Source organism: Neoarius graeffei, chromosome 15 (assembly GCF_027579695.1).
Source record: "Neoarius graeffei isolate fNeoGra1 chromosome 15, fNeoGra1.pri, whole genome shotgun sequence".
Taxonomy (NCBI): domain Eukaryota; kingdom Metazoa; phylum Chordata; class Actinopteri; order Siluriformes; family Ariidae; genus Neoarius; species Neoarius graeffei.
This window is the reverse complement of record NC_083583.1, coordinates 24387511-24409901: the sequence shown is the minus strand read 5'-3', so window position 1 is coordinate 24409901 and position 22391 is coordinate 24387511. Positions and strand designations below refer to the sequence as shown.

At 41.6% G+C, this 22391-nt stretch overlaps 1 protein-coding gene across 5 annotated transcripts in view; it reads right to left on the bottom strand.

Moving 5' to 3' along the window:
* Positions 1–714: 714 nt before the first annotated feature.
* The window catches only part of LOC132899294 (A-kinase anchor protein 13), a 230217-nt gene continuing 208540 nt past the window's right edge, over positions 715–22391 (bottom strand). For 3 of the 5 annotated variants that reach the window (XM_060941061.1, XM_060941060.1, XM_060941064.1), the window contains 6 exons: positions 20695–20756; positions 18550–18594; positions 17918–17968; positions 16266–16682; positions 5349–5664; positions 715–1555 (listed from right to left, as the gene is read on the bottom strand). In XM_060941061.1, coding sequence (XP_060797044.1) covers positions 1497–1555; positions 5349–5664; positions 16266–16682; positions 17918–17968; positions 18550–18594; positions 20695–20756 — 950 coding nt within the window. In that variant the 3' untranslated portion in view covers positions 715–1496. The remainder of the gene's footprint in view (positions 1556–5348; positions 5665–16265; positions 16683–17917; positions 17969–18549; positions 18595–20694; positions 20757–22391) is intronic. The other 2 variants (XM_060941062.1, XM_060941063.1) reach the window with 2 other exon arrangements.

Below are 22391 nucleotides of genomic sequence, written 5' to 3'. Positions count from 1 at the left end.
TAATTGTCCCTTTACATACTTCAGCAAGAAAACAATACTGTACCTTCAAGTACGGAATATTTCTTACTTTTTTTTTTAAACCAAAAGTTTTGCACTCCTGAGAAAAATGCTGCATTGTGTTTTAGTGCATTTTATAATTTAGTTAAGCTACACAATCTGACTTTTTTTTATCAGCAACTATAAATACGTTGCCTGATTTGTTTCCTTGTTTAGTCCCACGCAAACATACAAAAGTATAGCCAAGACTGAAACTGCACAAGTCATTAATTTTGTAAGGCCATGAAGGAAAAAAATCGTATCCCTTTTTTGTGTATAAGGACTATTTTCTCTCCGATTCGAATTCCTGATGAGTTCAATTTGAGCATCATATAAACCTAGATATATGTACATGACCATTCTTAATGATAAACACGATACTCTCTGTCGCCTCCTGCTGGGTCGAGTCATTCAGTGCAAGCAAGTGCTAGCTGAAACAAACAAAAGAAGAGCTTGAGTGGGCTTGAGACACACACATCAAGACAAAGTGGACTTTTAAAGAATGGATTCAGTCAAAGACTACAAAAGCTGATCAGTTCAACACATTTGTCCGAAATCTATCCAGGTGAACATTTTGGTGTATTATGAAAAAAAAAAAAGACATGAATGAAAGTGGTCGCGGCAACTATCAGGCTCTGTGCCCAAGTGGTGTGAATGCAGTTTTTACTGGATGTTGCATTTTCTGTGCACACACACACACACACACACACACACACACACACACACACACACACACACACACACACACTCCCTGTCCAGCAGGTCATTTTATTTCTATGTTTTCTACAATATTTACAGTTTTACTCTTTTTAGCCTTTTTTTTTTCTAGAAATACATCTAGAATACTAGCAGGATGTCCACAGTATTTAGAATCACAAATTGTGATACGTCATAATGTATGCATAAAATATTTCATGATACCCACTGTATAAGGGATCTCTCTAATCGACTGTCTTGGGCCAATATTGTCTCCGATGATTGTCGCTGTATTCGTGGAGGTCTATAAAGTGCCTGATAGAATTAAAATCGCAGAGACAAGTTCTCAAATAATTGTAGAACCATGTTTCATCAACATTATGGTGGATAATAAAAGGAAGATATTTTTTTAAAACCCTTCTTATGTTTTGCCTTCCAGTATAAAAAAAAATAAAAAAAGAAGAAGATTTCTGGGGCGTTAGGCATATCGAGGTCAGACAGATATAGTCTGTTTGAGTGTGTAACACTCAGAGGTGAGTGTCACGCTGTGAATTGCACATACAGAAACATGTCCCACATGTACGGCACCACATATGCAGGACATGGAAATATTTCAGGGCGAATTCAGCCCAATTAGCATGGCAGAGCGTGCCAGGGACGCAGCGCGGGCACTTTGGCAGGCATCCTGCACTGAGTTACATTCAGCCGGTGCAGATAGCTTAGAGAACGAGGGAGTTATGAGTTGATTGGTAGCGAAGGCCAAATCAGCAGAAGAAAATCTCTCCATCCAGCGGAGGCTCTGTCAGTGGCAGCAGATGGGATTCTGGAGAAAAGGACAGAAGTGACCTTTATAGTCAGTAAAAACAATAAGAATGATTCAACAGTTGCTAAACCGAGAGATACTCATCATTCTTTTTTACTAACAATCAAATTCCCTTTATTTAAACTGGAAAACAAATCACTGCATATGTACAATGTAAAGATACAGGAAGTCACAAAATCCAATAAATATATACATTATATTTCACTAGCGGTTGGGTTGATTTGATTTATCCAGTTAAACACAAAATTATTTGAAATGTGCCGGATGTGCGCGGATGTGACAGGCAGCAAAATATTTTAGTACGTATTATTTGTTACACTGACCGTAAACGATTTAAAACAAGAGTGCTCCGAGAGCACAATATCCCATGCTGGAAACTGTGCCATAACTCTGGTAAAATGCGACTGAATTGAATGAAATTGCAATATGCGTATTACTGACATAAAGAATCTTGTCAAGTTTCGTGAAATTCCTTCAAAAATTGTGAGAGGAGTTGATTTCAGAAGGTGAGTACCCTTCCTGGGACAGACAGACAGATGGACATCGCCATGACATAATCCCCCTTTGGGCCTTTCGGCCAGTGGGGGATTAAAAAAAAAAGTTATCAGCATGGTAAAAACGATCGTAGTTCTTGCAATTTCTTCATCGGATATTCATCAGGGGATTGATTTATCGAAAAATAAAGCTCATAGAATGTTTTCTACTCGAGCCATGCCAGATTTTCCATACCGTTATAACACCGATTCACTCATAACACGGTTGGATTCTTTGGATCCCAACTCCCGTGTTCTAACGGCGCTTCACTTACTAACTAACTCTTTGGAGTTTGGTAATGATTTTTTGTAAGCATTTTCAGATTATCTCATGAAGCTCATAATGTCTTATAAAGCGCCAAAAGTGTGTGATGAATAATAAGAATAATCCTGTTGTAATGGAAGTGTTACCAACTACTTATTAACTGAGCGCCAGGTCTTTAAGGGAAAATATCAGACTGCGGTCTTGACAGTACGGACCGAGCCTGTACAAAAAGCCCGAGGTCTGATATTTTCCAATAAAGACCAAGGTTAATAAGCAGTTTACTATATGGCTTTTTTATTTCTAAGATTAAAATAGACATTCATTATAATGAGGCATGACACTGCCTTCAGTCACGTCATATTTGTAACATAGTTGAGTCACGCATGCAGAATAAACGAATAGCAGTTTCAAAACTGAATTTCTGTTTGCGGTTAGCGGTTTCTGAATGCGCTTTGTTGCTCATTTCTTGAATAACTTGATTCTTGTTTGTCTTTTTCCCGTTTTTGATTACCAATTCATCTTTTTTTTGTCGTTTTGTTTGTTTTTTCCAACACTGAAAGCCAGCCTGCCAAGGAACCAATCAGAGTGCACGATTTTACCAGAAGTAGCTTGTGTCATACAATAATATTCATTATAATGCCATGTGGCGTACTGAAAAAATCTTTCTAACTAATAAAGACCTGTGCAGAATGGTGTTTGATTTGAATTAAAATGTCACTACTGATTGCTTCCAAGTCTAACAAGGACGGGGACACACACACCACACACAGCACTTAGGTTCCTGTACCTTCAAGGTGAAACAGGTGCAGTACGTGTGTCCTTGAGATTTTCTGGATGTTTTAGGATAAAAACACACAGACTTTTCTGATGTGGCTTTAGTATCTTCTACATGAAAGATTTGAAACATCTGTCTGTACGTACCGTATTTTCCGGACTATACGTCGCTCCGGAGTTTAAGTCGCATCAGCCAAAAAATGCATTATGAAGACGAAAAAAACATATATACGTCGCACCGGACTATAAGTCGCACTTTTTTGAAGGGTTATTCTATCCATAGAATCTGTGATTGTATCTGATAAGCGGCGCGTGGTTACTGCGCGACTGCATTGTTTATTTAATAAACGAACAGCTGAGCAGTGATAACGCGCCCTTTGCCCTGTAAGTAGCCTAGTCTGATTATTTTAAATATCTACTACTATCTTTAATACTATCACTATCGTTATTACTAATAGCCTATATTATTATTATAACTAATATTAGTAGCCTATTACTGATGCATTAATCAGTTTGCTTTTAGAATATTTTTACCGGTAGGGCTTATTATCGCCCCATGGCTCTTTCATCTGTGTTATTAAAGCTGTAGTCATCATCGAGGAGTGTCATTCTTCATTTTTGTCGAATTTTATTTCATCAAATCAGAGGTCAAGTAGGCTATAGGTATATCATCTCCAAAGACAGGTACGGTAGTAAAAACAACCGTCTAGTGAAAAAAAAAAAAAAACAACAACTGCTTTTAAATCCCCTACTTAAATCCTTAAAATGAGTCATTTAACTCATGTCTTGTGTGATCTGATCTCCAATGGTGAAATAAACCGGTTGTGATGAGTACAGTCTGTTATTTTAGAAGATAAATGTAATATATAATTTAATATATAGACTAATAAAAATTAATATTTTATAATATAATATCACGACATATTACTGTCTGTAACTGTTTGTCACTAAAGCGTTTTCTAAGATCATAATGTCTGATATTATTATTATTATTATTATTATTATTATTATTATTATTTTTTACACACACAATAAGCGCATGTGCGTAAAGTTATAGTAAACCATCCCCCGCCTTTTTTTTTTTTGAGTCGCCGGACCCACCCACCTCCTGCGTTCTGGGACCTCCCACTTCACAAATTAAGCACTGCCTAAAATCACTACATAACTTATTTAAATAACTATAGGCCTATCATTAATAATAAAACACAGGTCAATCAAGTTTATCAAGCTGATGATTTCACTCCAAATCAGCAAATCCATTGAATTCCTCATCCTCGGTGTCGCTTCTGAACAACTCTGCCAACTCCAGCGGCAGATGAAGCGCCGTTTCCTCTTCTTCTGCGTGGCTGTCGTCAGACTCAGCATCAGCTCCAGTTATTCCGCGGTGAAAAAAAAAAACATATATACGTCGCACCGGAGTATAAGTCGCATGGCCAGCCGAACCATGAAAAAAAGTGCGACTTATAGTCCGAAAAATACGGTAGTTTTGTATTAAGCTGGAAAAATATAACTCAATCTCAGGTTTTACAACATAATGAGGAATAATTTAACATATTATTCGCTTTACTTGAAGCACTCAGTGATACCATTTTAAATGTTTATAATGTTTTATAATTGTTAGTAAATATTACATTTGCTTTATAATTAGTATTATTCTTGGTTATAAAGGTTGTTCAGGGCACCACATGACATTAATGAATAGTAGTGCTTGTTTTGCCACTTGATTATCATGGAATTGTTTACAGCACATAGCTATTATGAGGTGTTATGAGTGTCGATAAAATGTTTACAAGAATCATTCCCGAGAACAGTGATCATGCTTTATAAATATGACATTTATAGAAATAATTATAGATCATTGTGAAAGTAACATGATTTCATTAAAAGTGTGAAGCCGGATGTCCGCAGTATTTATGCGTATTTTTAAATAAATGTTTAATCGGGTAATTGGCTTTTTTTTTGTGTAACTTTGAAACCTCGAACAAAGGTCTCTTCTGCTTCTATGTTTTATGTTGCTGTCACATTCCCTCCATCTGTATATGCGCCATAAAGAATGAGATGAAGATTAGACATTTTATTACTGTAATGTGTAAACAGATGACATGCGTCAAAAGGACACTGATTATTATGTGGCGAACAGAACACACGGGTTAACCAGGAGATTTATGCCGTCAGTCTGGATTGTTTTTAAACCAGTCATTTATTGCATTAACAATGTTACCTGCTTCCTGAGTGGGCTTGCTCTTGTTTTTCTTCTTCTTCTTGTCTTTCTTCTCTTTTGGCTTGGTGAGCTGGAGGAGGCGGTTGGGGATCTGTTTCTGGCCCTCTGCGCTCACGGCTTTAGGAGCGAAAGGATTGAAGGTGTTGAGGTTTCGGCCTTTCTGTTTGGAGTCCATTCTGGAGAGAGAATTCTTTCTGGGGATGGCGGACTGTTCGCCTTCGTCCTTCTCCTGCTTTGTCTCTTGCTCCACAGAGCTGCAGCTCTGAATGGTTAACGAGTCCTCTGATGTGCTCGAGAAAGTCCTGCTCACCCTCTTCTGGAAGACATGCAATTCAAAAATCAGTTCTTTTCTTCTGTTGGTGTGCTTTGATGAATGGGTGCCATTTGTGTTCGACTAATATTATATGTACAAATACCGTGTGTATGTAAAGTAAAAGGTGTGTGTGTGTGTGTGTATTATGTCCATTCACATATAACATACAGTATGTGCATATTTCAGATAATGTAAAATAATAAATCGACAGCATTTTTCTACATTACAGTATACCTTCAAATATATTCAACAAGAAGACAGAGTCCTCTATATCCCCCGCCCTATATACCAACTATATACCAAGTTTCAAGATATTACTTGTCACATTTTTCAAGTTCTGCTGCAGGAAACCAACCCGACCTCTGTACACTGACCTCAGCAGCCCATGGCATAAACCCACCGGACCTTTGGTCCAGGTGAGCTAAAAATAAAAATTTCTCACATTTATTTGTATCAAAAGGCACATCTACATTACTTCATCAACACATACTGTATACCAACTTTCAAGACCGTACCGCTCATAGTTTTCAAGTTCTGCTCCAGAAACAAAACCTACCCCTAAGACTAACCTGAGAGACTAAGTCTGAAATTATTTCCATGGAAACATGGAAAATTAAAATTTCTCAAATTTCTTAGTATGAAAAGGCACATCTACATCACCTTGTTAACATGTATACCAAGTTTCAAACCCGTATCATGAATAGTTTTGGATATAAGCTCCGGAAATGAACATTGCTCTTAGAAACGAAGTCAAAACCTATTTTTTATGTAAAAATTTGAAAAATACTTTTTTTTTTCACAAATCAAAAATTGCAAAAGGCACCAGTTGACATGTTGCTTGATATGTATACAAAGTATCATGAAGATATCTTCAGTAGTTTTAAAGATATGGCGCGGAAACGTAACCTGACCGGACAGACAGCTGGACGGAACCCATTTCTATATCCCCCGCCAAACTTCATTTGGGCGGGGGATAATAAAATACTTAATAAATCATACTATTTTTTTCTTTCATTCATCCATGATAGCTTATGACTCAATCTTGTTACCTGATCATATTGACCCCTATGAAATATTTGGAATACTGTATTGCACAAGTCACATGATCAACAGAAATTTGCACCATCTCACTGGGATATTCTGTTGAAGTATTAATACTCTAACTTGTCTCTCAGTCTTTTGTTGCCAATGATCATTTTCCCCCTGAAGTCATTACTTTTCTATAACAGCTGGGAATGCAGTTCTGACTGTAACATGACTGTAACATGAGTAAGAGGTCCACTTATACCATAGCATTTTGCCAACGATTAATGCAATTTCCTGAAGATCATGGGAAGAAGGAAAAAAAATTGTCTCCTTTTTTCCTTTTTCAATTATCTGGAAGGAATAATACACAACAGACTGTGCTGTTATACAAAAATAATGCCTTCGGGGGGGAAATAATACATGCTGTTATTATTCTCATATAACAATGTGATCTTAAGTGTGTTATTCCACTTATACCATAGCATTTTGCCAACGATTAATGCTGTGGAATGTCTGAGAGACAAGTTAGTTCCTGTACTTACTTATGTTATTACCATGATAATCATTCCCTCATCAGCCTCACTCTTTTTTTCTCCCTTTTCCACCATTCTACCTCTCCCCTGCTTCCCTGCCCACTGTATAACTGTGTTTCGGTCTTGACCAACCCAGGCTGTGTCCTGTCTAGCCTGGGGTTCGCCGTTTGAGTTCTCATATGGTTGGTTTGGTTCCTTGGCTGTTTGAGTATTGGTACTTCAACAGAATATTACACTACATACTGCTGTCACTTGTTCAGTTGGCACTAGAACTTTCTTGTCTAGAAGTTCAGTACTTTTGCACTTGTACATCGCTCTGGATAAGAGCGTCTGCTAAATGCCATGTAATGTAATGATTATACATTTGACTTTCTTAAACAAACAACATTTGTCCTATGTGGAGCATCTGCTGTACATCCCAGTGAGCTGCTACTACAGAAACAATAATGTACGAGAACAAGTGCATTAACAGTAACCTATTACTCATGTTACAGTCAGAACTGCATTCCCAGCTGTGCTGTTATACAAAAGTAATGCACATCTTCTGACCAATCATATTTGAGCATTCATCTGCACTGTGGTATGCTGTGATATTAACTAATTAGCTCACTTTCACTATTATCAATAACCACCCCGCTAACCATATTATAGACTGAAAGTAAATATCCTCAATCCATTAGCATGAATTCTAGCTAACCACATTCTGTGCATTTGATAATTCTCTGGAAAAACAAAAAACAAAAAAAAAGTTACTCATTTAAGAGAGAAATTCAGCCATGATCAGCTTGTAAAAAAATAAGACTGTTGCCTGAACTGGGTTTTTAATGGTTATCTGCATTAAAGTTAATTTTTGACAGCTACAAGGGTTAAATGGATTTTGTCTAAGACTTGTGTGATACTACGTTATATGAAGTATACGTATATGTTCTTTACCAGCTGGGAGGGCCGTATCGTGAAATACCGTGACTGAGGTCTTGAAAGTACTGACCGAGGCCCTTTGGGCCGAGGTCAGTATTCAAGGCCGAGGTCACGGTATTTCACCATACGGACCTCCCAGCTGGTAAATAACATATATTTATTTTTTTCTTTACCAAATTCTAACAGAAAACGAGGCCGCCCGAAAGGGAAAACCGAGCCGAGCCGCCATTTTGAATCCTCATTCACGGCTGTAATGCAAATTGCTTCCTCCTCGGTATACAAGTGCACTTCCATGGCAGGAAAAAAAAAAAACTACATTTAGATTAGGTTAGATTAGATTAGATAAAACTTTATTGATCCCTTTGGGCGGGTTCCCTCAGGGAAATTAAGATTCCAGCAGCATCATTACAGATAAACAAAGAAAATAGAGAAAACTTCTAGATAAATTAAAATAAATTATTTACATATACAAATATAAAAAGAATAAGGGGGGGAAGGGGGGTGGTGGCAGGAGAGATATTGCACTTTATATTGCACATTATATTGCACATTGTCCGGTATTGCTTATTGTTAGGCTAGGCTACTGCTCCTTCCCATCCTCTGTCCTCCTGTTACCCCTCCTCCCCCCCAGAGAGGAGTTGTACAGTCTGATGGCGTGAGGGACAAAGGAGTTTTTGAGTCTGTTCGTCCTGCACTTGGGAAGGAGCATTCTGTCACTGAACAGGCTCCTCTGGTTGCTGATGACAGTGTGCAGAGGGTGACTGGCATCGTCCATGATGTTCAATAGTTTGTCCATAGAGCTCTTCTCTGCCACCGTCACCAGAGAGTCCAGTTTCATGCCGACTACAGAGCCGGCCCGCCTGATCAGTTTGTCCAGCCTGGATCTGCCCTTCTTGGATGTGCTGCCCCCGCAGCACACCACGGTGTAAAACAGGACACTGGCGACCACAGACTGATAGAACATCCACAGGAGTTTCCTGCAGATGTTAAAGGACCGCAGCTTCCTAAGGAAGTATAGCCTGCTCTGTCCCTTCCTGTATAAGTGTTTGGTGTTGCAAGTCCAGTCCAGCTTGCTGTCCAGCCACAGCCCGAGGTACTTGTAGGAATCCACAACCTCCACCTCGACTCCCTCGATCAGAACTGGTCGTGACCTTGGTCTGGACCTCCCAAAGTCAATGACCAGCTCCTTGGTCTTCGAGGTGTTGAGATGCAGATGGTTCCTGTTGCACCACACAGCAAAGTCCCTCACCAGGCTCCTATACTCCTCCTCTCTGTCGTCACTGATACACCCAACGATGGCTGTGTCATCGGCAAACTTCTGAATGTGACACAGCTCCGAGTTGTACAGTAGCAGAAGTCCGCGGTGTACAGAGTGAAGAGAAGAGGGGCCAGCACCGTGCCCTGGGGTGCGCCAGTTCTGCTAATCACAGTGTCAGACGTGATGTCCTTCAGCCTGACGTACTGCGGCCTGTCAGTGAGGTAGCTGGAGGTCCAGGTGACCAGGCAGGGGTCCACTCACATCCTGTTCAGTTTGTCCTGAAGCAATAGGGGCTGGATGGTGTTGAAGGCACTCGAGAAGTCCAAGAAGAGGATCCTCACTGTGCCATTTCCCTTATCCAGATGTGAGTGGGCTCAGTGTAGCAGGTAGAGGATGGCGTCTTCCACACCGACACCTGTCCGGTACACAAACTGCAGACAGTCCTGGGCGTGTTGTACCTGGGGTCTGAGGAGGCTGAGGAAGAGCTGCTCCAACGTCTTCATCAGATGTGAAGTGAGTGCCACCGGTCGGAAGTCGTTCAGTTCGCTGGGCCGATTCTTTTTGGGAACTGGAACGATACATGATGTCTTCCAGAGGGTTGGCACTCTCCCCAGCTGCAGGCTGAGGTTGAAGATGCGTTGGAGTGGTTCACCCAGTTCAGCAGCACAGGTCTTCAGTAGTCGGGGACACACCTTGTCCGGGCCTGCTGCTTTCCTGGGGTGAAGCTTCCTCAGGCCAAGTTTACATTAGACCGTATCTGTCTCGTTTTCTTCGCGGATGCACTGTCCGTTTACATTAAAACGCCTGGAAACGCCGGGAAACGGGAATCCGCCAGGGTCCACGTATTCAATCTAGATCGTGTCTGGTCCGGTGCTGTGTAAACATTGAGAATACGCGGATACGCTGTACTGAGCTCTAGCTGGCGTCGTCATTGGACAACGTCACTGTGACATCCACCTTCCTGATTCGCTGGCGTTGGTCATGTGACGCGACTGCTGAAAAACGGCGCGGACTTCCGCCTTGTATCACCTTTCATTAAAGAGTATAAAAGTATGAAAATACTGCAAATACTGATGCAAATACTGCCCATTGTGTAGTTATGATTGTCTTTAGGCTTGCCATCCTTCCACTTGCAAGTGGTAAGTGATATGCGCTGGGATCACACACACAGCGGCTCAGTCACGAATCACTGCTTGTGCACTTCACTCGCGCGCTCTGTGAGCTGCGCAGGGCCGGAGTGCGCACCCTCCAGAGGGCACTCGCTGTTCAGGGCGGAGTGATTTGGAGCGCAGGATGCCTGCGGAGCCGAGCGTATCCGTGTATTGGTGTTGCTGTGTGCACGCGAATCGTGTATTGGTGTTGCTGTGTGCACACTAATCGTTTTAAAAACGTTAATCTGATGATCCGCTGATACGGTCTAATGTAAACCCCACCTCAGTTGGCCTCTGACCTGGTCTGCAGTAATGCATGGAGGAATCTGTGTTGAGGTGGGGGAGGAGGGGGAGGAGGGGGCTGCTGTGATGACTGGGGGGAGTTGTGTTGAGGGAAGAAGGAGAGATGGCTGCAGTGAGGGAGAGGGTGGGGGGGACGTGGGCTGGTTGAACCGATTGAAAAAGTCATTCAACTCATTCGCCCTCTCCACTGTCCCCTTAACGACTCTGGTCTTTGTATTGTGGCCTGTGATGGTTTTCACACCTTCCCAGACCTCCCTCAGCTTCCGCTCCACCTTTCTCCTGTAGCTGTCCTTAGCTTCCCTCATGCAGCGTTTTACCTCCTGCTGTGCTGCTTTCATTGCCTCCCTATCCCTGCTCCTGAAGGCGGCCTTCTTCCTGTTGAGGACAGCTTTGACTTCTTGTGTTACCCATGGCTTGTTATTAGGGTAACACCGTACAGTCTTAGGCCCTGTCCACACGGCAATGGATTCAGGTGACTCCGATACAATTGCTTATCGTTTAGGCCTGGCGTCCACACGGCACCGGCGTTTTGGGTGCCCAAAACGCAATCTTTTTGAGAACGGGTTCCAGAGTGGAAAGATCTGGCAACGTTGCCGTTGTGAAGTCGTCTGGATGAGTAGAACGGATTTGTTTACGATGACGTCACAACCACATGACTGTGAGTGCTTCACGCCGGGTAGAAGTGTAACGAACTCGATGCGAGTTGTCAACAAATCCTATAACTTGGTTCATGAAACGCGCTTACAAAATATTTTCACTGTGAATATTTATTGTGTAATGGTGCAAAGTGAGAGAGAGAGAGAGAGAGAGAGAGAGAATAGCCCTTAGGGCAGAGTCAATCCCGCCAGCAAAAATAGGGAAAAAAAGGAGCGATCTCACCTCTTCAGATGATGGTTTAAGTCCTACAATACATTCCTCAAAAAGGGCATAGAAGAGCAAATTAATCCATCAACGTGTAGCATTCAATTTATTCCGGACCATTAAAGACGCCGCCTTCCACGTAGAATCATACGTCATCCTCGCCGCCATATTGGATAGGTCAAAGCGGAGAATAAAGATTCATGTGCTGCGTTTAACTGTACCAACAGGTTTACCGTCCAAACGAGATCACATGGGATTACCTTTCACAGGTGAGAAACAACAAATTAATCCATCAACGTGTAGCATTCAATTTATTCCGGACCATTAAAGACGCCGCCTTCCGCGTAGAATCATACGTCATCCTCGCCGCCATATTGGATAGGTCAAAGCGGAGAATAAAGATTAGCTGCGTTTAACTGTACCAACAGGTTTGCCGTCCAAACGAGATCACATGGGATTACCTTTCACAGGTGAGACTGGAAAAATACTTTTCATTGTATTTGGTCATTATAATGTAATTTTCCGAACAGATTTTCCTGACTTTGTGGCTAATATGAAGTCTTGCGCATAATAGTTTATGCGCATGCGTCCTTACTTCTTCTATTGTTCTGGTGTCTCCGAAGGGACCGTCTTACAGCGCCCCTAGAGGTGTGGCATGTGTATTGCATCGTTTTCAGCAAGCGTTGCGTTGCCATATGGACCTGATATTTTACTGATCGTTGCCCATTTGGACGCGATATATTTTTAAATAACATCTCGTTGCCGTTGTCGTGTGAATGTAGCCTTAGTGGGGGAGACCACGTCTGCACAGAAGTTGAGGTAATCCATCAGACAGTGTGTCAGCCCCTCTATGTCCTCACAGTGTGGGCTAAGCAGCACATCCCAGTCCGTGATGTCATAACAGTCCCTGAGGGCATCTTCCATTTCAGGGGACCACCTCCTGATGGAGCTAGTTGTTGCAGGCTGCCTTTGAACCAGGGGGATGTACTTCAGCTGTAGAAGAACCAGGTTGTGGTCAGACTTCCCTAGTGGGGGGAAGGGTGTGACTCTGTATGCATCCCTCACATTAGCATACAGCAAGTCAATTGTCCTGTTGTTCCTTGTTGGACGATCCACAGCCTGGTAAAAAGCAGCCAAAGTAGAGTCCAAAGTAGCATGATTAAAGTCCTCAGAAATGATGATAAATGCCTCAGGGTGCTGTGTCTGCAGCCTTGCTGTGACAGAGTGAATCCTCTCACATGCATTTTGCTGCCTATGTAGTCCCCTATTTATACAAATAGGAGTCATTCAGGATTCAACCATGTTTTTGCTCGGTGTTAGCAAATTACAGGTTTTAGCTTTCTCCTGAAATGTTTTTTTTACTTCTTCTTCCTCAGGGTAGTAAAACTCGCTTTCGCTGTGAACACTGTCGTTATCGCTATCCATGATGTAAAATTAATGCTATTTTCCTGAGAAATGCTGGCAAAAAGATTTTTGATAAGCTTATAAATAAATCTTATTAAAAAAAAAGATAAAATGTTGACAAAAAAATGATACTATGTTTGTTGTTGTTGTGAACAAGCAAGTTGCCAGAGGTCCGTAACCAGGGTCCGTAACCGGGGTCCATATCATAGGATACGGACCCGCTCGCCAGCCAATCAGAGCGCAGGATTTGGACCGCGAAAAAATAAAGTATGTTATGTACAACCCCAATTCCAAAAAAGTTGGGACACTGTGTAAAACATGATTAATAATAAAAACAGATTGTGATGATCTGCGAATCATGGAAACCCTATATTTCATTGACAATAGGACAAAGACAACATATCAAATGTTGAAACTCATCTCATCTCATTATCTCTAGCCGTTTTATCCTTCTACAGGGTCGCAGGCAAGCTGGAGCCTATCCCAGCTGACTACAGGCGAAAGGCGGGGTACACCCTGGACAAGTCGCCAGGTCATCACAGGGCTGACACATAGACACAGACAACCATTCACACTCACACCTACGGTCAATTTAGAGTCACCAGTTAACCTAACCTGCATGTCTTTGGACTGTGGGGGAAACCGGAGCACCCGGAGGAAACCCACGCGGACACGGGGAGAACATGCAAACTCCGCACAGAAAGGCCCTCGCCGGCCACGGGGCTCGAACCCAGACCTTCTTGCTGTGAGGCGACAGCGCTAACCACTACACCACCGTGCCGCCCAAATGTTGAAACTGAGAAATGTTATTGTTTTTTGAAAAATATATGTTCGTTTTGAATGCAATGTCAGCAACACGTTTCAGAAAAGTTGGGACAAGGGCAACAAAAGACTGAAAAAGTTTTGCAATGCTAAAAAAATAAAACTAATTTGTCGAATTGGCAACAGGTCAGTTGTGTATAAAAAGAGCATCCCAGAGAGGCAGAGTCTCTCAGAAGTAAAGATGGGGAGGGGTTCACCGCTTTGTGAAAGACTGCGCGGGCAAACAGTGGAACAATTCAAGAATAACGTTCCTCAAAGGAAAATTGCAAAGAAGTTGGGGATCACATCATCTATGGTACATATCATTAAAAGATTCAGAGAATCTGGAGAAATCTCTGTATGCAAGATACAAGGCTGGAAACTGACATTGGATGTCTGTGATCTTCAGACCCTCAGGCAACACTGCATTAAAAGCAGATACGATTCTGTAGTGGAAATCACTGTATGGGCTCAGGAACACTTCAGAAAACCATCATCTGTGAAAACAGTTCATTACTGCATCCACAAATGTAAGTTAAAACCAGATATAAACAATATCCAGAAACACCGTCACCTTCTCTGGGCTCGAGCTCTTTTACGATCGACTGAGGCGACATGGGAAATTGTCCTGAGCGCTGATGAATCAAAAGTAGAAATTCTTTTTAGAAATCATGGACACCACTTCCTCCAGGCTAAAGAGGAGCGGGAACATTCGGCTTGTTATCAGTGCACAGTTCAAAAGCCAGCATCGGTGATGGTATGAGGGTGCATTAGTGCACATGACATGGGTAGCTTGTACATCTGGGAAGGCATCATTAATGCTGAATGATATATACACGTTACAGAGCAATATGCTGCCATCCAGACAAAATCTTTTTCAGAGAACGCCTTCCTTCTTTCAGCAAGACAATGCCAAACCGCTTTCTGCACATATTAAAACTGCATGGCTCCATAGTAAAAGAGTCTGGGTGCTAAACTGGCCTGCCTGCAGTCCAGACCTGTCTCCCACTGAAAACATTTGACACATTATGAAGTGCAAAATATGGCAAACGAGACCCCGAACTGTTGAGCAACTGAAATTGTATATCAGGCAAGAATGGGACAACATTTCTCTTTTAGAACTACAGTAATTGGTCTCCTCAGTTCCCAAATGTTTACAGTGTTGTTAAAAGAAGAGGTAATGCAACACAGTGGTAAACATGCCCGTCCCATCTTTTTTGAAACTTGTTGCTGAGATCAAATTCAAAATGAGCATTTTTTTTAACAAGAAAATTTCTCAGTTTCAACATTTGATATGTTGTCTTTGTACTATTTTCAAGAAAGGGTTTCCCTGATTTGCAAATTATTACATTCTGTTTTTATTTACAGTTTACACAGCACCCCAACTTTTTTGGAGCTGGGGTTGTAATGTTTTGGAAATCACTTTTAATGAGTTTCTTATGGATAAAACAGAACCTGTAGATTTTAGAATAGTCATGATGTCAAATAAATGAAGCGGTAGATTCGCTTTTTTCATTCAAATGATCTGTACTGTGCAGTTCCCTAATTTATTGACTTTCAGTTGTACCCAAGAGCTGCTGACACTCTTTCTTACTTTTTTTTAATTACAAACCGAGTAGCATGTATAATGCATAATGTAATTAACACTACGTTTAGCTGCGGGTTGTTTTTCCATTTAATCTGCTTCTTTTGATCCCTTTTGCTGTTTTTTGTCTTTTAACCTGTTCTACTTTTTACAAAGCATATTTTGTAAACGTGTACTATAATTTTATTGATCTCATCTCATTATCTCTAGCCGCTTTATCCTTCTACAGGGTCGCAGGCAAGCTGGAGCCTATCCCAGCTGACTATGGGCGAAAGGCGGGGTACACCCTGGACAAGTCGCCAGGTCATCACAGGGCTGACACATAGACACAGACAACCATTCACACTCACATTCACACCTACGGTCAATTTAGAGTCACCAGTTAACCTAACCTGCATGTCTTTGGACTGTGGGGGAAACCGGAGCACCCGGAGGAAACCCACGCGGACACGGGGAGAACATGCAAACTCCGCACAGAAAGGCCCTCGCCGGCCACGGGGCTCGAACCCGGACCTTCTTGCTGTGAGGCGACAGCGCTAAACACTACACCACTGTGCCACCCAATTTTATTGATATATTCAACAATTCATTTTTCCATCATGTTTTACTTTGCCTTTTACTTTTAACTTTCCATCATCAAATAATGCACTGAAATTCTGAATAATCTCTAATTGTCCTACTGTGCACTAATCAGTGTCCCAACAAGATGAGCAGAAATCTGCGGCAGGGAAAGTAAGCACACGCTGTTGGTGTACAGGTCTCACCTCCGTCTCCCTGAGCTGCTCCAGCATCTCCATCTCTCTCTGCATCTGCTCCCTCTCTCTTTCCAGCTTCCTCTGTGCATCCCTCAGTCTTTCCAGGTCTTTCTGGTAGTCTTCTTTCCTGCTCTGCAGCTCCTGCCGAGCCTCCTCCAACTCTGTGCGCCTCCTCTGTGCCTCCTCCTCTTTGCTGTTGAGGAGCTGCTCTCGGTTGCTCAGTTCTTTATCTCGTACCTCCCACTCCTTCTCCCTGCGCTTCCTCTCTTCTGCATGAGCGGCTGCTTCCTGTCGCTGGCGCTCCACACTGCGCTGCTTCTCCTGCTCTACTAGAGACGGAGGCCGAGAGAGGGGACGTGAGGATGGACGCTCACTTAGAGTCTGGCGCTGTTCCTCCAGGAAGGTGTCTTGCTGAACCACCAAAGCCTGAAAACCGAGTCGGTTTGTAAATCATTAGGAAGTGTCTTAGCTTTTATTGCACAGAAACTGGATGATTTATTATAAAATGTCCAACAGGTTTATAGCTTAATCTCAATTACTTTACAGGGTGAAAAACTGCTCCACTGTGCAAAACCGAGCTGCCTACATTTCAGTTTATTATTAAATTTAAAATTTAAATAAATCTTACTGTAATTAATGCCTGCAGTATATTTGCTTACTTGCATTATTTGTTATTTCCAGATTAAAATGAATTGACCACCTGTGTAATAAAAATTCAAAGTAAGAAAGAAACACTCATTTAGGAAGAAAGAAAGAAAGAAAGAAAGAAAGAAAGAAAGAAAGAAAGAAAGAAAGAAAGAAAGAAAGAAAGCTCATTTAGAAAGAAAAAGAAAGAAAAACGTTCATTTAGAAAGAAAAAGAAAAACGCTCATTTAGAAAGAAAGCAAGCAAGAAAGAAGAAAAGAAAGCAAGAAAGAATTGCTCAATTAGAAAGAAAGAAAGAAAGAAAGAAAGAAAGAAAGAAAGAAAGAAAGAAAGAAACGCTCATTTAGAAAGAAAGAAGGAACACAAGAAAGAAGTGCTCAGTTAAAAAGAAAGAAAGAAATGCTCATTTAGAAAGAAAGAAAGAAAGAAAGAAAGAAAGAAAGAAAGAAAGAAAGAAAGAAAGAAAGAAAGAAAGAAATGCTCATTTAGAAAGAAGGAACGCAAGAAAGAAATGCTCATTTAAAAAGAAAGAACAAAAGAAATGCTCATTTAGAAAGAAAGAAAGAAAGAAAGAAAGAAAGAAAGAAAGAAAGAAAGAAAGGCTCATTTAAAAAGAAAGAAAGCTAGAAAGAAAGAAATGCTCATTCAGAAAGAAAGAAAGAAAGAAGAAAGAAAGAAAGAAAGAAAGAAAGAAAGAAAGAAAGAAAGAAAGAAAGAAAGAAAGAAAGAAAGAAAGAAAGAAAGAAAGAAAGACTAATTTAGAAAGAAGGAACGCAAGAAACACTCATTTAAAAAGAAAGAACGAAAGAAATGTTCATTTAGAAAGAAAGAAAGAAGGAAAGCAAGCAAGCAAGAAAGAAATGTTCATTTAGATAGATAGGTTCATTATCTATCTATCTATCTATCTATCTATCTATCTATCTATCTATCTATCTATCTATCTATCTATCTATCATAATTAGAGGTGAATTTAGACTGAGTGCAGTGCTGAGTGTGGTATAGACGTGAACACACACCTGCAGTGAACTGAGGAGATCATGGAGATGTGTAACACTGCTCAGGACCTGCTGTACAAACACAATCACATCACACTTTAATCCAACTGACATTCACAACAGCACGCTCATAAGCACTGCTTCACAAACACTCCACATCAGGGGGAAAGGGGTCTTAACATCTCTTAATGTGTTCGCAAACACTGTGATCTTGAAACTTTTTTTTTCTTTGGGGGGAGGCGCATTTAATTGTGATCAGACCAGTGTTGAGATTATTTCTTTCGTCTGTTGTTACTGAATTGAATTTGCCAGCTTAAAACGTAAGAAAACACAACGCTGTGTGTACACAGAAACTGTAATGTTTTGCCTACTTATTACATTACATTTATCATATTAATCAAAAGTCAATATACAGTTTTAAACATTTAAAAAATGTCTAAAAATAGCATGTTAGAAATTTCAAATAATCCTGTGACTGTTGGATTCAATTTCCTCTTAAAGCCAAGGAAAGACCAGCGCCAGAGCTAAATAAACGCCTAATAGCCCTGTTCCTGTTCCAGCTGCCATCTTCAGTCTGTTCAGCAGTTAATCCAGCAGCCATTGACTACCGATAACATGGTTCATTGAGACTGAAGCATGTTCCGAGGCGTTACCTCTCTGTTCCTCTTCAGCACGAGCAGCAGGTTGGTGTTTCCCCCCTGTGAGGAAGACAAAGCAGATAGTGGAGTCCAGCTGAGAGACTTCTTTAATCAGCCTGACTCCAAAAGCAACTGGCCATGAGCTCAGTGCTGCTCTACTCATTACGAGCTTGAAACAGCCAAGATGGACCTTACACCCATCTCACTGACACTTATTTATCCCGCCCCATCCCCTTTATTCATATGGCAGATGCACAGAACCTGAAAGTCATACCAAACCTGACAAAAAAAAAAGATTAAATCCTGGAGGAATGTATTTAAGTGAAAGTATGAAAATGGCCGTTGCGGTGATTGGCGAGTGATATCACGTCTTATAACGGCATAAGATTCAAATCACAGCTAATCACAGCTACAGTATCATTTCTACAAGACCAACTCGTTCACATGAAAGGCAGATGCTCCATGTAATCTAAGCCGATTAATAAAGAAATTTAAAGACGTGCGTTATTTTACACAAGAAAGTGTAGTATAACTGCTGAAACGCTGACGTTTTCTCTCAGGAGATATTGATTTGACATTTATTCAAGTCTCCATTGAGTTTTTTTTTTGTCACAGTCAGTAAATTTTCTGCTGAAGAGGACTTTTCACTTTTGGTTTCTCAGAGACACAGAAGCTGTGTTTTTTTTTTCTATTTTGTTTTCTAGCAGGAACTAACATGCCACATTAATGTAACTATTAACAGTTAAATATGCAGTGTGTGGTTCACTAATACATTTAAAATGTGCCCAAAATCACTCACTCGTTCCCTACTCACTATCTCGGGAATTCTATATAGAGGACTATGTAGTGAGCTCATTGGTAAAATGAACAAACGCTTTCGGACACTACTCTGCTGCGCCGTTATTTACGTCATTACTGTCCCACAATTAAAACGTGCCAGATCAGTCGGCGGGCGGCACGGTGGTGTAGTGGTTAGTGCTGTCGCCTCGCAGCAAGAAGGTCCGGGTTCGAGCCCCATGGCCGGCGAGGGCCTTTCTGTGTGGAGTTTGCATGTTCTCCCCGTGTCCGCGTGGGTTTCCTCCGGGTGCTCCAGTTTCCCCCACAGTCCAAAGACATGCAGGTTAGATTAACTGGTGACTCTAAATTGACCGTAGGTGTGAATGTGAGTGTGAATGGTTGTCTGTGTCTATGTGTCAGCCCTGTGATGACCTGGCAACTAGTCCAGGGTGTACCCCGCCTTTCGCCCGTAGTCAGCTGGGATAGGCTCCAGCTTGCCTGCGACCCTGTAGAACAGGATAAAGCGGCTAGAGATAATGAGATGAGATGAGATCAGTTGGCTGGTGAGTTTTCAAAATAATAAATATATGCATATATTTTTGTGATAAATCCATATTATACCGAGCGTATTTCCTGCATTAATAAATACAAAGTACTTTGTGTCTGCTGCATCTTTCAGTTCTTTTAAATCAAGCCTGAATACTTTCTTCTTTGCCGCTGTTTTTAATCAATCAAATTTGAGGTTTGTGATTAATTCCTTGCACTGCACTGTAGCTTTTATTCTTGTATTTAATTCTATTTTAGCTTATTTTCTATTCTATTACTATTTTTAATTGTACTGGAATGTCCGTTTATAATGGGTTTCTTCCTCTGTTCATTCACCCCAACACATTTTTTTTTCTTTCAGTGCAACCACAATGTATGATGGTATATATTGCTTGGTTAGTGACCATCGGTAGAACACTACTTTTCACGATGCATTGTGGGATACTTTGAGTGCACTATATAGAGTGTAATAATTCTCACTGTACATTCGGACAGCACTACAAAGTGGCGACCTCACTATATAGTGAGTAGTGAGTGATTTCAGACACAGGGTTAGAATTGTAATTGTTGGCGAATTGGTGTACAAGAGGACGAAAGCGTGTTGGGTAACGATGTTATTGGAAAGTAATCAATGTTGGAGTGGGAATAGTAACACTGGTTCATGTCAAGCCACATCTCACCACCCCCACTGATTAGATGCTTTTGCATTATTTCCTGGTGTTTCAAAAAATTTTTTATTCTTACAAAAGTGCCACATCAAAAATGGACTGCTTGAAATATAAAACAACAAAGTTTGGCTCACTTGATTTTGGACAAACTACATTTTGGACTCCTTACCTTTTTGAGAACGCTGTCTGACTCTGTCCTCCTCAGGTCCTCGACCTCCTCTTTATCTCCATCTGCAAATCCAGAAAAACATTAGCCACGAACAGAGACACACTAAACATTGAGCTGTAGATTCTATTATACCAAATCCTTGAACATAAATGATCAGTTGTGAAACACAGTTACTGTTCATTCAGTATAATTTCCCCACTGGTGAATACAATTAGCATAAAACTGCAGCAGGCATGGCAACATTTTGTTGTTGCTGCTGTAAACAGGAGACAATGATGACAACAACGATTTGCACCCAACAGTGCTTCATGTAAGGTTTAACGGTAATTGCTTTCATACAAATTTATTCAACAAACAAACTTCAAAAATTAAGCACATTACTTAAATGTGTACAATAATATTTTGTCTATTTGTTGTTTGGAAGATTCTACCAATGGAAGCCATTAAAATTGTCACTATAGGGCTGTTTCACAATCACGGTTGCCTTTTTGAATAACACCAACTCACTCCTGCAACTAGGTCCAGTGTATATAAGCTGGAGTTTCTTATAATTTATTTTCCAGGGACACACCGGCCCCACCTACAGCAGTAGTGTTTCCGATAAGTTCTTATAAATATGCTTGTCAAAGTTGAATGCAGGCTCAGTTTTGACCTTGTGGTCATTTCACTTAATTATAATTTAATTATTATACTTAGATTTTACTGGTTATATTCAGAATTGCATTATTTAGCACTAACTAACTAGGTTTTACTTTGGGATGTATACTTTTATTTACAATAAAAAGATATTTACCTCCTGTGGGTTCACCACCCACAGAGGTAGCAGTAGGGGATTGGTGCAGTGTGGATTGGGTGGCAGTCGAAGGCAGGGGCCTCGACGACCTGATCCCCGGACACAGCGGCTAGCTGTTGGGACATGGAATGTCACTTCGCTGGGGGGGAAAGAGCCTGAGCTTGTGCGGGAGGTTGAGAGGTACCGGCTAGAGATAGTCGGGCTCACCTCCACGCACAGCTTGGGCTCTGGAACCCAGCTCCTCAAGAGGGGCTGGACTTTCCACTTCTCTGGAGTCGCCCGTGGTGAGCGGCGGCGGGATGGTGTGGGCTTGCTTATAGCTCCCCAGCTCAGCCGTCATGTGTTGGAGTTTACCCCAGTGAACGAGAGGGTCGCCTCTCTGCGCCTTTGGATTGGGGAGAGGGCTCTTGCTGTTGTTTGTGCCTACGGGCCAAATAGCAGTATAGAGTATCCGGCCTTCTTGGAGTCCCTGGGAGAGGTACTGAGGGGTGATCAGACTGGGGACTCCATTGTGCTACTGGGGGACTTCAATGCTCACGTGGGCGACGACAGTGACACCTGGAGGGGCGTGGTTGGGAGGAACAGCCTCCCCGATCTGAACCCGAGTGGTGTTTTGTTATTGGACTTCTGTGCTAGTCACGGTTTGTCCATAACGAACACCATGTTCGAGCATAGGGGTGTCCATAAGTGCACGTGGCACCAGGACACCTTAGGTCGGAGGTCGATGATCGACTTTGTAGTCGTTTCATCTGATCTCCGGCCCTATGTCTTGGACACTCGGGTGAAGAGAGGGGCTGAGCTGTCAACTGATCACCACCTGGTGGTGAGTTGGATACGCTGGTGGAGGAGGAAGCTGGACAGACCTGGCAGGCCCAAACGTATGGTGAGGGTCTGCTGGGAACGT